Source organism: Mastigoproctus giganteus, chromosome 7 (genome assembly GCF_048544385.1).
Source record: "Mastigoproctus giganteus isolate SK-2022 chromosome 7, ASM4854438v1, whole genome shotgun sequence".
Classification (NCBI taxonomy): domain Eukaryota; kingdom Metazoa; phylum Arthropoda; class Arachnida; order Uropygi; family Thelyphonidae; genus Mastigoproctus; species Mastigoproctus giganteus.
The window spans coordinates 105,293,852-105,310,220 of NC_143581.1; the positions used below are offsets into that span (position 1 = coordinate 105,293,852).

Sequence of the window (16,369 nt, forward strand, 5' to 3'; positions counted from 1 at the left end):
TATTATTTTTTAATACTTTTTTCTTATTTTATAATTTTTTTCCAAGTCTTTTATTTGTATATATATATATTTTTTTATTATTATTTTTTTTTTTTTTCACTCAACTCATCTTTTTCTCACACACCAGGAGGGGATGCAATGATGTGTAGTGTAAATTTAAATACTAATTAAAACTAGGGTTAGTGTGTACTTAACTGTAGCATTTATGGTTTGTGTTCTTTTTCTCACACTCTTACACTTTTATTCATTCTTCTAGCTCTTATCTCATTTATTCGACTCTTACTTTCTGCACTGCACTCTCTGGGCACCTCAACTTACTGTTATTCTTCAGTTGTGGTGCAGGCCTAGCCACAAGTGTTTTTTTTTTTTTTTTTTTTGCAGGCCAGGGGAGAATGCAGTGATAGTGTTTGTGGTTAGTAAATGTTTGTTAGTACAGTATATATAAAGTAATGTAAGTTATTTTTAACACTTTCAGCCAATTACATTTGCTCTTCCACTCATTCCCATTCACTCTCTCTTTCCCTCATGCTAGGTCACTCTTTCTTTCACCAAAACTGCCATTTATCCCCTTTTACCATAATTCCTAGTTCACTCAGTGCCCAGCCTATTCATTCTATCTTTCATTTTCATTCATTCATTCTTCTTTCATTCTACATTGCATCCCCCTGCTACTAGCTTATTGATATTTTTCAGTTAATCAGATTCCTACACATGGCAGGGTAGTCCTGGGGAATTTCGTCATGTTAAGTTTCTGTCAGGGTGCAAAATACTGCTATCCTAACAGTTTTTAAGTCATCGTCTGAGCATGGTGAGAAACTTGGGCAATTTTACTATTGATTATTGTTTAATTTCGGGGGGCTGAATTGCCATTCTTTGGATTGCTCTGCGTATTTCGAATACTTTCTGTGTGAAAGATGTAAAAGCTTTATAATTTTGCTCTTCTCTGATGAACAGAAGTTCTTCTCCCCTGTGAAGGGGACCAATCTGTGCTATTAGCTCTGTTCTGGGGATGTCATATTTATACATTCATATAGAATGTGTGTCCAGGCTTCACTTTCGCCACAGGTGCAGTTTGGGTCATCGGTCAGGTCTAAGGAGGTTAGTTTTGCCTTTAGGGAGCCGTGACCTGTCAATATAAATGTTCTAAACAGTCCAGGGGCATACCACTTAGGTGGCTTTGGGCTAACCATTGACACCCATGGCAGAAACCGTTTGGTAACCAGACCTCTGGTTTCCTGCTCCCACTTTGTTTGCCCTAGCTCATGGAGCTTTGTGGCTATTCTTTTTCTTTCATCATTGAAGGTGTTGGTTCTATCAAGGGCTATCCCCAAAAATTCTGTGGGTATGCCCTTTTTAAATCTATAATATAAGCCTCTTTTGGGTACTTCCAGGTAAAGCAGGAGAGTTTCCGGACAGCAACTGTAGTGCAGGTGTGCTTACTGTTCGACATGCTCTGGTAATAGTGAGTAGTATTGCCCTTTGTATCAATTCTAATTTATTCATATTTCTTACTATGGCCGAGCAGATGAAATATGCACTGGCTCCATAGATGATAACAGGTTGGAACATTGCACGGTATATGATTGCCAGAGTCTTTCTTTTGAGCCCTCAGTCTGCTCGACTGATCCTGGCAATCATACCTGCATAATTTCTCACTTTCTTCGCCAAGTAGATCAAATGGGGGTAAAAAAGTTAATTTTGAATCAAAGACCACTCCAAGTGCCTTTTAGAAGTACAGTAAACCCCCGCTATTCACGGTATCTGTATTCGCGGTCGCTGATTTAATATAAAATGAAACCTAAAAAAATGTGAATTTTAAAGCGCCGTGAACATTTTCTGCCATAAAATTGATGGCAAGAGTAACATCAATGTCACTCTCCCACATGGTACTGCTAAAAGTTGGGAGGTTATTTGGTTGGCTGTATAGTCTGAAAGTATCTGGCCGTTGTGTGCGCCTGCTCTGTCTTCCGTATGGCTATGCCATAAGGCTAACCGCCAGTTGAAATCAGCACACTATATTTGCAGTAGGTAGCAAGTTTGTGACTACTTGTAGGTAAGTTGGATTTATATCTTCACCTGGTCTGGAATATACTGAAATAATGTAAAACTGTCCTACAGCACTGGTGATATGGGCACACACTTCCACTGGGGAGCAGAGGTGACCCACCTTTGTGACTGTAAGGTCAGTATTTTTAACTACTATTGCTGTAGAAGGGACACCTGAGGTGTATTCTATTATTTTATAGCCTCTTGGGTATCCCTGAACCCTACCCATATGTGTGTAGGGTTTCTACAGTACCAAGATATCTATATTATTTTCTTCCAATTTGAGTTTGATCTGATCTACAACAGCTCTTGCTCTTTGAGAATTCAATTGGACGAGATTTAGAGCCCTAGTCACATTTACGTTTTCAATCTGGCCATAGTTGGTCCTAGATTGGATAAGTTTTGCTATTTTTTTTATAACTGGGGCATTTATCATCCCTGATACTGTGTATAGTCAGTCAGCCGTGCTGTCTTGCAGGTAGCACATTTTGGCTGCTGAGACAATTTTTGTAATCATGGCCAGTCACTGCACAGCGACCACAAACAGGTTCTTTCTGACTGCAGTCTCTGGCAATGTGACCATATTTATGGCAGTTAAAGCAACTTTGGATAGGGAAGTGTTCCCTAAATATATGACTGGTCCAGCCAGCATAGATTCTCTGTTGTCCCTGCTATAACTTCCAAATTTTTGGTGTAATTTCTGCAATTATGTTGAGTTGTCCATTCCTTTTGTTTTTTGTTGCTCTTTTCAGCAGGAATTCAGCAGCAAATTCATCTATTGTCATTTCATGTTAAAGTTTTTGAAGTAGATATCCATCATGAATTCTTTTTCTATTACTGACACAGGTACATCAAAGATCATTATATTATGGTTTTTCCCTTTTGGTTTTTCACGGAGCATTAGCATTAGTAGAGGCATATGATGCAAGAAAGCAAGCTTATTCAGCATCAGCCAAAAAAAAAAAAAAAAAAAAAAAACAACCACCACTACTCCCATTTCATCCCTCCGTTCGTTCAAAATACCTGTCCAGCTGAGCCTTAAATTTGTTTAGGCTATCAACTTCAACAACTAGTGATGGAAGTCTATTCCACAAACCAACTGCCCGCTGGCTAAAGGCAAATTTCCGCACATCTATCTAACATCTGTCCTTCCTCAATTTGAATTTATGCCCTCTCAGGTGATTATTCTGAGCAAGAGGAAGAATCCCTTCAGCATTGAGCATGCTCAAGCCATTCAAAGCCTTATACACCTCTATCAGATCACATCGCCAATGCCTAGTCTCCAGACTGTAATTTGCAAAACTTAAGCCTTTCTTTGTAAGAGCAACCCTTTGTTCCATTCACTAATCTTGTTGCCCTTCTCTGTACTCGTTCCAGCAGCTCTACATCCTTCTTGAAATGAGGCCTCCAGACCTGTATACAGTACTCAAGGTGTGGCCTGACCATTGCCCTATACAAGGGAATAACCACCTCCCTATCCCTGCTATAAAAATCCCTGTATATCATTGATAAGACACCATGAGCTACTTTTGCAGCCCGTCTGCACTGTTCAGAGAACTTCATATCTGCCTGCACAATTACCCGCAGGTCCTTTTCATTCTGTACCACTGTCAGCGTAGTACCACAGAGTTGATACGTTGATCTGGGGTTACTGTTTCCCATATGTAGTACTTTACATTTGTCAATGTTAAACTTCATTTGCCACCTCTCAGCCCATCTGCTCAACGTTTCCAGATCCTGTTGCAGCAGCATAGCATCAGTAGTGTCCTTATCAACCCTGCCAACCTTTGTATCGTCTGCAAACTTGGACATTAAGCTTGATATACCATCATCAATATCATTTATAAATACAGAAAACAACAATGGACCCAACACTGAACCCTGAGGAACTCCACTAATAACATTAGTCCACGTTGAGCAGTGTCCATTGATTACCACTCTCTGTCTTCTGCCACTCAACCATCCCTTTATCCATGGCAGCAATTTGCCTCCAATGCCACACTGCTCCAATTTGTGCAGCAGTCTTCCATGCGCAACAGTATCAAAAGCCTTTCTAAGATCCAAATATATAATATCAAAGTTATTCCCTGCATCCAATTCTTTTGTGACTACATCATAGATCCAATCAAATTGGTCAGAGAAGACCTGCCCTTAACAAAACCATGCTATGCTGTGTCTGAGCTATAACTGAATTCTTGTCTAGATGATCCTGCAGTGCTTCTTTAACCAGTGCCTCCATTAATTTTCCTGGAACCGAAGTTAAACTAACAGGTCTATAATTACTTGTGTCAGCCTTTGATCCTCCTTTGTGAATTGGGGTTACATGTGCTCATCTCCAGTCTATGGGTACCTCCCCTGAGTCCAAAGAAGCTCTCATAATTATGACTAGGGGTTTGCTTACTTCCTTTGCTGCCTCCTTTAATATAACTGGATAGATCCCATCCACCCCCCGGGTGCCTTTTTTATGTTTATCCTCAACAATTTCTCCTCCACTTTCCTCTCAGTTATTAGAAAATCATCTAGCTCACTGCCAATGTTTACTTCACCTACGACATTCCCCTTCCTGAATAACTCCTCATGTGTAAATGCAGATGCGAAATACTTGTTTAGATTGTTAGCCACCTGAGCAGGATCCTCAACTGTTGAACCATCAACATCCAGTGGACCAATCTGTTCATCCCTTTCTTTCTTGAGTTTAAATAGGTAAAGAACTCTTTTCTGTTTTTCTTTGCATCCTTTGCCAAGGATTTCTCATAATCTGCCTTTGCCTGCCTAATCTCCTTTGTGACTTGGTTACAGACCAACTTATATCTATCATAGGCTTCCATGTCATCCATTAATTTGTATGTATCCCATGCATTTTTCTTCTCTGCCATATGTCTCATTAGTTCATCTGACAACCATTTAGGCCTGAACCTTGAACAATATTTCTTGGTTGGTATGTAAAGCCTGGTAGACTCCAAGATTAGTTCTTTGAATGCTTCCCATTTTGAATTTGCTGTTGGTAACATCATCAGATGGTCCCACTGTATAGAATTTAAATACTGTCTCAGACCATCATAGTCGCCTTTACGAAAGCAAAAACCCTTCCCTTTCCCCCTAATGGTAGTTACATCTTTGAGTAAGTCCCACTTCAACACACTGTGATCACTGCCACCTAGTGGTTCGTTTATCTGCAGATTCTTAATGCATGAAGAATCACTACTGATAATCAAATAAAGAGTATTACTCCCTCTAGTTGCCTCCCGAACATGCTGGTGTAGAAAACAATCATCCAATAAATCCACAAAAGCCTTGCTAGTGTGTGAGTGACCAACCCACAAATTCCAGTCAATATCTGGAGCAAGCCCAGTTTTTCCATCTCGGGGTGGTTTTCTATTTTTCTTACATCTTCTTTGCTTGCTACCTCGATCAGGACTCATTATTCCTGATTTTGCGAATGTTGTTTATCTCTATTTCTCTCAGATGAGGCCTTAACTTTGTTACCACTGTGTCCTTAATGCCTCACTGGTTTTATGGGTAGAGTCACTTTTTGCTTTCAGAATAATAATGTTGCTTTCCTTGGTTATATTAGGTTGCTTAGTAGCTATTTGTTTTGCATTAGTTATGTCCTGTTTGCCATTAACCTTTGCACATTGGGCATAGGTTAATGTGTTCATTGTTTTATAGTTCTTCTCCTCAGTTGTAACCTCTAATTTTGATTTTAACACTTGGTTCTCCGTTGTTTAATTCAATTAGGCGCTTCTCAAGTGATGACCAACAGTTCACTATCTGCAGCCTAATTGCAGAAGTAATCCTGTTGGTTTGCTTGTGCACATATTCTTCTAGACACACTCTGGTTTCCTTTGCCTGTTTGATAGTGTCAGTCAAATTTGTTAGGTAGTCTAGTTTTAGTTCTTCTGTCTTTTCTTGCATTTCTGGAATTTCTATAGTTTCTTGATTTTTTTTCCTTTCCTGCCCTTCTTAATACTGAGGAGGCCAGCTATCCAGTTCATTACCATTTTCCTCATTAACACGGGCTTTCTCCCTGAGCACTCTAGCTTCATTTTCAGAGGACTCTTAAGTCATTGTCCAGAATTTTGACATTATTTGATTTTTCAGCCATAATTTCTGCATTAAATTCACATTCATAACAATAAGTCAATTTCTGACGTTTTAAGTAGGGTTTGAGGTATTTATTTCCAGCGTAGGCCCACTAGAAATCAGAAATCGCGATTTTCCAGTTTTGGCGGGAAACGCCTGTAGACAAAGAAAACTAAGTATAAGTTAATTCTGTCAGTAGTATTTTATTTTTCCATACAAAATAGCCTTATCACAAGCAGTTTGAAGTATTAGGAGTTTGGTAAATAAATTTGATGAATTTGAGGTATTGCTCAAAACATCAAAGGCAGATATTGTTGGGATATCAGAGACGTGGTGTCACACAGATATAAGTAATGCGGAACTGGAATTTGGGGAATACAATGTATATAGAAAGGATAGACAGGACAGGAGGGGAGGAGGGGTTATGCTATTAATTAAGAAACACATAAAGTCAAAGGAAGTGAAGCCAGTTGACATCGATGGACAGGGCAGTGTCGAGTCAGTTTGGTGTGACATAAGCATAGGGAAATCAAAATTGAGAGTAGGAGTGTGCTATAGGCCTAATGACTCTGATGAGTATAATAAGATATTGTACAGGGAAATAGAGTGGGCCAGTAAATCAGAGAGTCTTATAATGGGGGATTTTAATTTCCCAGATATTGACTGGAATTTGTGGGTTGGTCACTCGCACACTAGCAAGGCTTTTGTGGATTTATTGGATGATTGTTTTCTACATCAGCATGTTTGTGAGGCAACAAGAGGGAGCAATACTCTTGATCTGATTATCAGTAGTGATTCTTCATGCATTAAGAACCTGCAGATAAATGAACCACTAGGTGCCAGTGATCACAGTGTGTTGAAGTGGGATTTACTCAAGGAGGTAACTACCATCAGAGGTAAAGGGAAGGGTTTTTGTTTTTGTAAAGGCGACTATGATGGTCTGAGACAGTATTTAAATTCTATACAGTGGGACCAACTGATGATGTTACCAACAGCAAACTCAAAATGGGAAGCATTCAAGGAACTAATCTTGGTGGCTACCAGGCTTTACATACCAACTAAGAAATATTGTTCAAGGTTTAGGCCTAAATGGTTGTCAGATGGACTAATGAGACATGTGGCAGAGAAGAAAAATGCATGGGATACATACAAATTAATGGGTGACATGGAAGCCTATGATAGATATAAGTTGGTCTGTAACCAAGTCACAAAGGAGATTAGGCAGGCAAAGGCAGACTACGAAAAATCCTTGGCAAAGGATGCAAAGAAAAACAGAAAGGAGTTCTTTACATACTTGAACTCGAGAAGGAAAGGGATGAATCAGATTGGTCCACTGGATATTGATGGTTCAACAGTTGAGGATCCTGCTCAGGTGGCTAACAATCTAAACGAGTATTTTGCATCTACATTCACGCATGAGGAGTTATTCAGGAAGGAGAATGATGTAGGTAAAGTAAACATTGGCAGTGAGCTGGATGATTTTGTAATAACTGAGAGGAAAGTGGAGGAGAGATTGTTGAGGATAAACATAAAAAAGGCACCTGGGGTGGATGGGATCTATCCAGTTATATTAAAGGAGGCAGCAAAGGAAGTATGCAAACCCCTAGCCATAATTATGAGAGCTTCTTTGGACTCAGGGGAGGTACCCATAGACTGGAGATGTGCAAATGTAACCCCAATTCACAAAGGAGGATCAAAGGCTGACACAAGTAATTATAGACCTGTTAGTTTATCTTCTGTTCCAGGTAAATTAATGGAGGCACTGGTTAAAGAAGCACTGCAGGATCATCTAGACAAGAATTCAGTTATAGCTCAGACACAGCATAGCATGGTTTTGTTAAGGGCAGGTCTTGCCTGACCAATTTGATTGGATACTATGATGTAGTCACAAAAGAACTGGATGCAGGGAATAACTTTGATATTATATATTTGGATCTTAGAAAGGCTTTTGATACTGTTGCACATGGAAGACTGCTGCACAAATTGGAGCAGTGTGGCATTGGAGGCAAATTGCTGCTATGGATAAGGGGATGGTTGAGTGGCAGAAGACAGAGAGTGGTAATCAATGGACACTGCTCAACGTGGACTAATGTTATTAGTGGAGTTCCTCAAGGTTCAGTGTTGGGTCCATTGTTGTTTTTGGTGTTTATGAATGATATTGATGATGGGATATCAAGTTTAATGTCTAAGTTTGCAGATGATACAAAGGTTGGCAGGGTCGTTAAGGACACTACTGACGCTATGCTGCTGCAACAGGATCTGGAAAGGTTGAACAGATGGGCTGAGAGGTGGCAAATGAAGTTTAACATTGACAAATGTAAAGTACTACATATGGGTAACAGTAACCCCAGAGCAATATATCAACTCTGCGGTACTACACTGTCAGTGGTGGAGAATGAAAAGGACCTGGGGGTAATTGTGCAGGCAGATATGAAGTTCTCTGAGCAGTGCAGACGAGCTGCAAGAGTAGCTCATGGTGTCTTGTCAATGATATACAGGAATTTTTCTATCAGGGATAAGGAGGTGATTATTCCCTTGTATAAGGCAATGGTTAGGCCACATCTTGAGTACTGTATACAGGTCTGGAGGCCTCATTTCAAGAAGGATGTAGAGCTGCTGGAACGGGTACAGAGAAGGGCAACAAGATTAGTAAATGGAACAAAGGGTTGCTCTTACGAAGAAAGGCTTAAGTTTTGCAAATTACAGAGTCTGGAGACTAGGCACCGGCGAGGTGATCTGATAGAGGTGTATAAGGCTTTGAATGGTTTGAGCATGCTCAATGCCAATGGGATTCTTCATCTTTCTCAGAATAATCACCTCAGAGGGCATAAATTCAAATTGAGGAAGGACGGATGTCGGATAGATGTGCGGAAATTTGCCTTTGGCCAGCGGGTGGTTGGTTGGTGGAACCGACTTCCATCACTTGTTGTTGAAGTTAATAGCCTAAATAAATTTAAAGCTCAACTGGACAGGTATTTCGAACGAACGGAGGGGTGAAATGGGAGAGGGTTTTTTTTTTTTTTTTTTTTTTGGCTGATGCTGAATAAGCTTGCTTTCTTGCATCATATGCCTCTACTAATGCTAATGCTATAATATATTCAAAATTTTTGGACTTTGAGATGTTCTCAAATCAGTGGGCCAGTGGGCTCGCTACTGCTGTAGCAATCGCGCTGAGCAAAAATAGGCAAATACAATCACAAAAACTATTCTTGCCCGACTTAATTTACTTACCTTCATCTGTGATACTCTTCAAACCTGAAAAATCCACGTTGTAATACTTGCCTGAATCGAAGATCGTGCAATATTGTCGCCCGCCGTTTACATCAAGTGGAGCTTCGTGCAGATGCGTCCGCACACTTCCGCGATCGCCGAGGACTCATTCTCTCTGACTGGACTGTGTGAGAGGGTTGGACCATGTCAGATCACCATGTGATCACTTTCAGCCTCGATAGATCACTTAATAGTGCAACCTGGACAACGGCTGCAGCGATACTTTGTGGAGAAGGCCAATTGGCCACTTCAAGGAAATAATCTGTAAAGCTGCCACTCACCTACAATTTGAGGACCTTCAGAATAAGGACCTGGATCACCACCAAAGATGAGTCATGGAAAGAATAGTGAGTGTAGCAAACATCACCATCAAAAGGGAAAACCCAATTCCAGGGGCAGTTCCAAGAGCTTGATGCCCTCAGGAGGAAAGTTAATCAAAGACGACGCACCTTCCAACATGCTAGAAGGTTCTGGCCTAAGGCAGAAGTAGAGCATCTTAAAAACCTGTACAGGGAGACAAGGAATTCTTATACCACAATGATCAGGCAGTGCTAGCTGTCCTGGGAGCACCTTGTCTCAACTATGGACAACACAAGACCCATGGGGTAATGTGTGGCCACGAATAAGCTCGCTAGGGGCAAGGTCATTCCCTCTACCCAAACACCACAAGGACACATGACCAAGTCCTGGCAGGAGTCCATCCGTAACGTTCTTGGTGTCAACTTCAAGTAACTGAGCACTACATGCTCACCCGAGCAACTACAGCTGGGAAGTGACAATACACAATGACTCCACAGATATTGAGGAGCCCTTTACTGAGCAGGAACTATCATCTGCAGCCTGTAGAATTCAAAATAAAAAATCACCTGGCTACAATCTACTTGAGCTGAAAATCGTAAAGAAAGCAATTAAATATGCACCACAGCTAATCCTGACCACTGCCTGAGCTCTTGCAGGTTATCCTCTGATTAGAAGGTTGCCCTTGTCAGGCTCATTCTCAAGAATCTCACCAAGCAGCAAGAACTCCCTGATTCTTACAGGCCTGTTGCCCTGCTGTCTCTCCTCAACAAGGTGCTGGGGTATCTCATTCGCCAAAGAAGTGAAATCCACTACAACTGCAGAACTAGCTGCTTCCAACCAGTTTGGTTTTTAAACAAGGCAATTCCACCTTAGATGCAATTGAAAATATTATGAATCAAGCAAACAATTGCAATTATAAGTACTTCCTAGTAATAACTATTGACTTTGCAGGGGTATTCGATGCCTTGTGGTGGCCGGGTGTCCTTGGCCGACTCCGGCGAGCCAAACTACCGGGCAACCTCTACAGATGCATTAACAGCTACCTTGCCAACAGGAAGATCATTGTAAAAGCCCCCTATTGTATCTGGTGCATACGTCACGAGTCTGTTGTTTCCTAATAGCATATGAATATTTTTAGCATGTGTTATTGTTTGTATTAAATGGGAAGCGATTGCAAATTCTCAGACTTGCAACTTTACAGGCAAATTTTCTTTCAGTTATCTATAAAATAATGTATAATAAAATTTTCATTTGGTGCCCCCTTACAAGGTTGTGCATTGGGCATGTTCCCTGGTTGCCTTGCCCTCAGTACGGCTCTGTATATACAATATATGTATACATAAATAAGTTGATATAAAAGTTATTAAAAACACTAAGATCGGTGAGCATACCGATAATATAAGCTTTCTAAATATTTCACTTTATTGGTTTCCGGTTTTTGGAACTCCAGTTACTGGGTAGCCAGATAAATGGTCCCACACTGTACTGACAGTTTTCAAATCTTCGCTATCCGTTTTGAAAATAGATTATAAAACTAGACACAATCGGATGGTTCTGACTTAGTGTTAGGCATTTCTACTTCTGCGTTTGTGTCCTCTCAAACAAGAGAAGATTCTGTTCTTTTGATCTGTGAGGCTGTGCTCTGTTGGTGCAGATATTTCCAGTACACCATTTTTGAATTTGAAAAAAAAAAAATTTTTTTTTTTTTTTTAAATGTTTCTAATACTTCCAATATCATTTAAGATAAATATATGAAGCAGTTGGTGTTTTTTCAGAACCTGTTCTGTTTCCTTCAGTAAAGTGGTCCCTAGTTGGGTGATAGGTGCACAAGGAAGTGTGAAATAGAATGAATAAATTATCCTCAACGATGCTTGGTATTTTCCTCATAGCAGTGCCAAATGTGAGAGAAACAACTGAGTTCAGGTCTCTTTCTTGTGAAGCTTTGGAAATTTCTTAACCCATTGTTAGATGACTTTCATCAACCGGTGAAATACCACCACTTTGCTTATTGGAGGCTTGAAGTGGTGAAACCCATGTTTAGTCTCTAGAGCAAAGTTTCCGGCATCCCCCTTCCCCCATACTTCTCCTTCAACCCATTCACGGTACTAAGTACTATAGGTTTTGATACCTTTCGTGTTTGGGATTTTCATAAAAAAATAAAATAATAAAAAAAAAACCAAAGAAGGCAATTTCTGCAACAGTATCTTTCTTAAAGATAAAAAAAATTGTCAGTTGGTGTCTAACAGTCCAAACATTATCAGTAAAATTTTTCTGTTTAACTGATATGTTTATGTTTCAATGGAAATGTCACTGAAAGCATACTATACTAGTGAACAATTATGTGGTTGGATTTCAATATAAAATGCATAAGTTGATAGTAAAATTGAATTTCAAATCCAATGTCTGGATTTTTAACAACTTTTTTTTTTTTTTTTCAGAAAATCTTCAGGAGCTTTTAAGAAAAACTCTTGTTTTGAACCAAAAAATCCTACTTTCCTACTATTTACAGTTAGCTCATCCACAGCTTTTTGAAAGTCGAGTGTTGGCAGCTATGAAGGAAGCAAATATATCTTTTGTCAAGGAAAAGCAAATGGAAAGAAGTAGTACTTCAATTCATGCTTCTTGTGCACAGTTTTCAGCTGTGGATAATTTTGTTATTCATGAATATGTTCAAATAACTGAGATTCTGTTGACATTTTAAATGTTGGGAAATGCCTTTCAGCTTTTAGGAACAGCTGAGTGAGAATAATATTTTTCAGTTACCAAATGAATTTATGGAAGTATTAAGATAAATATTATGTAACTCTTAAAAATACAATCATGAGAAATATTTTGCCATCCACAACTGTGCTTCTCAAAGAGCAAGTTTTATGTGCCCAGTGGGAGATCAGAGTTAAAAAAAAAAAGTTTAGTTTTTGGACAGCTGAATTTTAGATGTTCTATCTGCAGTCACTGAAGATAGAACCTGCACTGGGGTTTTGAATTGCTGTGTGTGTACACGTTGATGCTATTTTATTTGGATATTATTGTTTTAGGAAAGAATTTCGAGGTTCGATGAAGAATAAGTCGTCATGAAAATCTGGTTTCATAATTTGTCACTCATTTGGAGAGGATTGTTTGGGAGTTTGTAGTTAGTCTCTTGCAGTGAAAGTTGAATTCTGTGCCATGAGTTATTTAGTTACTTGCGACTGGGTTTTTTATCTCACAAAATATGCAACTTGATCTGTGAACACCTGTACATTGTAAACCATAAGAACCAGTGAATTGTAGCCTGATTCAGGGATCAACAAATTTATTCCAGATCTAAGTGCCACTTCCAAAATGGTGAGCAAATTAAAGTAAAAGATCATGATCATGTTTCTGTCATATTTAATTAAAAAATTAGTTAAACTAAACATCTGTTTTATGCTCTGTTATCTTATGCATTGCCCAAGCCAAGGCAGTTTTTCGCAATTACAAATAATTGTTACCAATGGAAACTTCCTATAGTATTCTGCACAGTCGGCTGCAACATTCGGCATCAATTTACTACTGAGTATAATGATATGCAAATTGGAAAGAAAGGCTTGCATACTGCTTTGGCAAGTTTCCTGTGTTGTACACTGAGGTTTATAATCGCCAAATTTTACATGAGCAGTGCATACTTGCCATCTGTTTTTACACAGCTACATTTATCCAGTTCTAATACCGTCAGTGATGCACAGCAAAGATGTTCACATGCAATATCAAGAGAGGAACCTGAGAGACTGTCGAAAAGACTGCTATCCCCCTTGTAGAACTCAAGACGCAATTCTTGCTTGAAGAACCAAGGTAACCTAAGTTGGATGATTGAAATCTTGCCCAAGAATGATAACACCCGGAGCAGAATCTTCATGACATGGCTCATCCTACCGTTTCAGAGACTGTTCCTTTAATGAAATGTTTCCACTCCTTGGATGTGGGCACACTCACTGAAATGCTGCTACAGTGGGGTGCCCAGTCACATATATAAAGATTGCCTGCAGGTAGACAACCAAGGGGCTCACATCTGGTGAGTATGGGCTTGGCACACCCAGGGTCCTGAGCTGGAGATCCTCATTCTTCTCTTTCTTGGTGATTCCCTTCTACTTTTGACTCTCTCTCTCTCTCTTTCTTTCTTTCTTTCTTTTTTTATTTTGGCTAGTGCAGCATAAGCCTTGGGCTTCCTTGCACCGTATAGCTAATAATAATAATAATAATAACCTACCACACCAATGTCTAAGCCAGTCTTGCAAGAAAATGCGCAATGATCTGTCTCATTGGCCAACTAGCTCACCAAGGTTGTGGATGAGATGAATATCGATGTGCTCCTTTGGAGCCTTATTGGAACTAGGGCAGCTTTCTGGATATCCACTTTAATATTACAGGATCCACATGTCTGATTCCACTTGAATGGGAGCCATGAATAATAAGGAATCCAAAGTTGGTGATTACTAGAATCCCTTTATTCTGTGCTTTAGGTGCATCAGCAACTTAGGTCATAAAGTCATATCTAATACACTACCCCCTAAAACTTTTGCATCATGTTTCATTTTTCTTAATTTTCAAAGTTATTAATTAAAATAACCAACTTGTTTATCAATTTGTATCAAAATATTTTCTATTATGTATAAAAATCACAAAACTTAACTAACATTTAAGAAATTTCTCGAATATTTCAGGAAGATGTAGAAGACTCCTTTTAATGATAAACATGGCAAGAAATAAGGAACTGAGTGTTGATAAAAGAAGTGCTGTTATACTGAATAAAGTTGTTCCATGAAGAAGTATTGGTAAAAAAACTAGATTTTTCGTTTAAAAGAGTACTAACTTTTTGACGGCTAAAGAATATGGCAGTTTAAAGTACAACCATGATCAGGAAAACCCCATGTAATAACAAGTGCAAGATAAGATGACAACATTTTATAGACGCAGTCAACAGCTTACTGCACCTGAAATCTGAGATGAGTTCAACACGGAATTCCCATGTCTACATCTACTAAAATTTCATCTTAAACAAGCAAGGCTGTGTTATGTAGTGTTTGGAAAACCCTTATTAAAATCAATAGAAATGGCTTGGGTTGTGTCATCAGCAGGGGTAATTAAACTGTGAAAAAACGTACTGTGAACAGATGAATCCTTTTGAATCCAATTGTAGACTATATGCACTAAACATTGTTTAGTGCATATAGTCAAGCATGGTGGGGTTTCCATGATGATCTAGGTTGGGTGACAGAATGGAAGCAATTTTTAAGAAAAGGCTATAAAAGCAAACATGAACATGATGCAATATTCTCTGGACTTCAACTTTATAGAAAAAAATTTATTTGTATTACAACCAGCACACCTGAAGCATAGCGATGTGCTGTAAAGACTGGTCCTTGAGTTTATCACAGACATTCTCTCAGATATGCCAGACAAGCTGTACTTGCTACCTGGGTGTCTAAAACGCTGATGGAACTGATATTCGGGTGACACTCAAGTCAAGTAGACCCAATTTCGGCGAAGTCCGGACGGTCTGTGACAGCCAAAACCTCTGCTTGCACCTTCACGATGGTGAGACTGTTAGTAATCCTGGGTATAACCTCCATGCACAAGTACATGGTGGATGACTACCCAGGTGTGAACCAACATAAGCAGGGGTCGAGGTGTGGCACCCACACCACATGGAGGAACGCCACCCCTCTGTTACCAGGCAGTACTAGATGGCAGATGACTCATCAACCGGTGAAATACCACCACTGCTTATTGGAGGCTTGAAGTGGTGGAACCCATGTTTAGTCTCTAGAGCTAAGTTCCAGTCAATCCTTCCCTATCTATTCCATCATGCAGTATGATTGATGACTTTTGAGGTTATGATGAACGCTGTGGTGAGATCCAATATTCCTTACATTTCGAGGGTACAGCTCTAAAACGGTGTTCGCAGGCCGGCCGCTAGTTAGTACACCGGACCGAACCTATTGGTAAATCAAGGAGGCTTCCGGATCAGCTAGTATATAATCTTGCTACCTATACTCTGCCAGATAGTGACTGGAGGGAGTCCGAGTAGTGTGTATGCGGGGAGCATTGTCGAGGCCACATTATGTCAAGGATCTGGGTATATTCTTACCATGTGTACGCCATATCCAAAAATTTCATTGCTTCATACAGCATGTCCCACCCACTTTTTCTTAATATTGAATACACCATGAATTGTCAAACTAATAGAGCAAGCTTATCTGCGAAAAGATCTAAACCTCCCAAGAACTTCCCAATTCATTTCACAAATATACGTCGTCTCAATTCTAATCTCAACGATGTCCATTTCCACTTGCAGTCTGCCAACCCCCATGTACTTTTTCTGACAGAATCTCAGTTATCGGTTGATTCAACTACTCATCTCAAATGCCCAAATTATTCGCTGTATGATTCCTTTTGCCTCAAAGGTGTTACTTGTGCATATGTCCGTTCTGATATTCCCTGTCAGAGAGTTGGCAATTTGGAATCTCCTCTCTTTGATCTTTTCTGGCTTAAAATCTCTCTACCTCATTCTGTCAAATTCATCTGTTGTCTCTACCGTTCTCCCAACTCCACTAATCACTTGGAGCTCTTTGACTTCCTCTCTTTGCAAATTGACTTTCTCCAGTCCAACTTTCCTAACAGTGAGGTAATTTTCCTTGGTGATTTTAATGTT

At 39.6% G+C, this 16,369-nt stretch overlaps 1 protein-coding gene across 2 annotated transcripts in view; it reads left to right on the plus strand.

Moving 5' to 3' along the window:
* Window positions 1-14,447, plus strand: part of LOC150083124 (centrosomal protein 20-like) — a 72,610-nt gene extending 58,163 nt beyond the window's left edge. Inside the window, exon 4 of one of the 2 annotated variants that reach the window (XM_090377058.1) lies at window positions 14,379-14,447. In XM_090377058.1, the coding sequence (XP_090233184.1) occupies window positions 14,379-14,388 (10 nt within the window). In that variant the 3' untranslated portion in view covers window positions 14,389-14,447. Of the gene's footprint in view, window positions 1-12,137; window positions 12,477-14,378 lie in introns of those variants that run through there. The other variant, XM_090377056.1, reaches the window with a different exon arrangement.
* The last annotated feature ends 1,922 nt before the right edge of the window (window positions 14,448-16,369 follow it).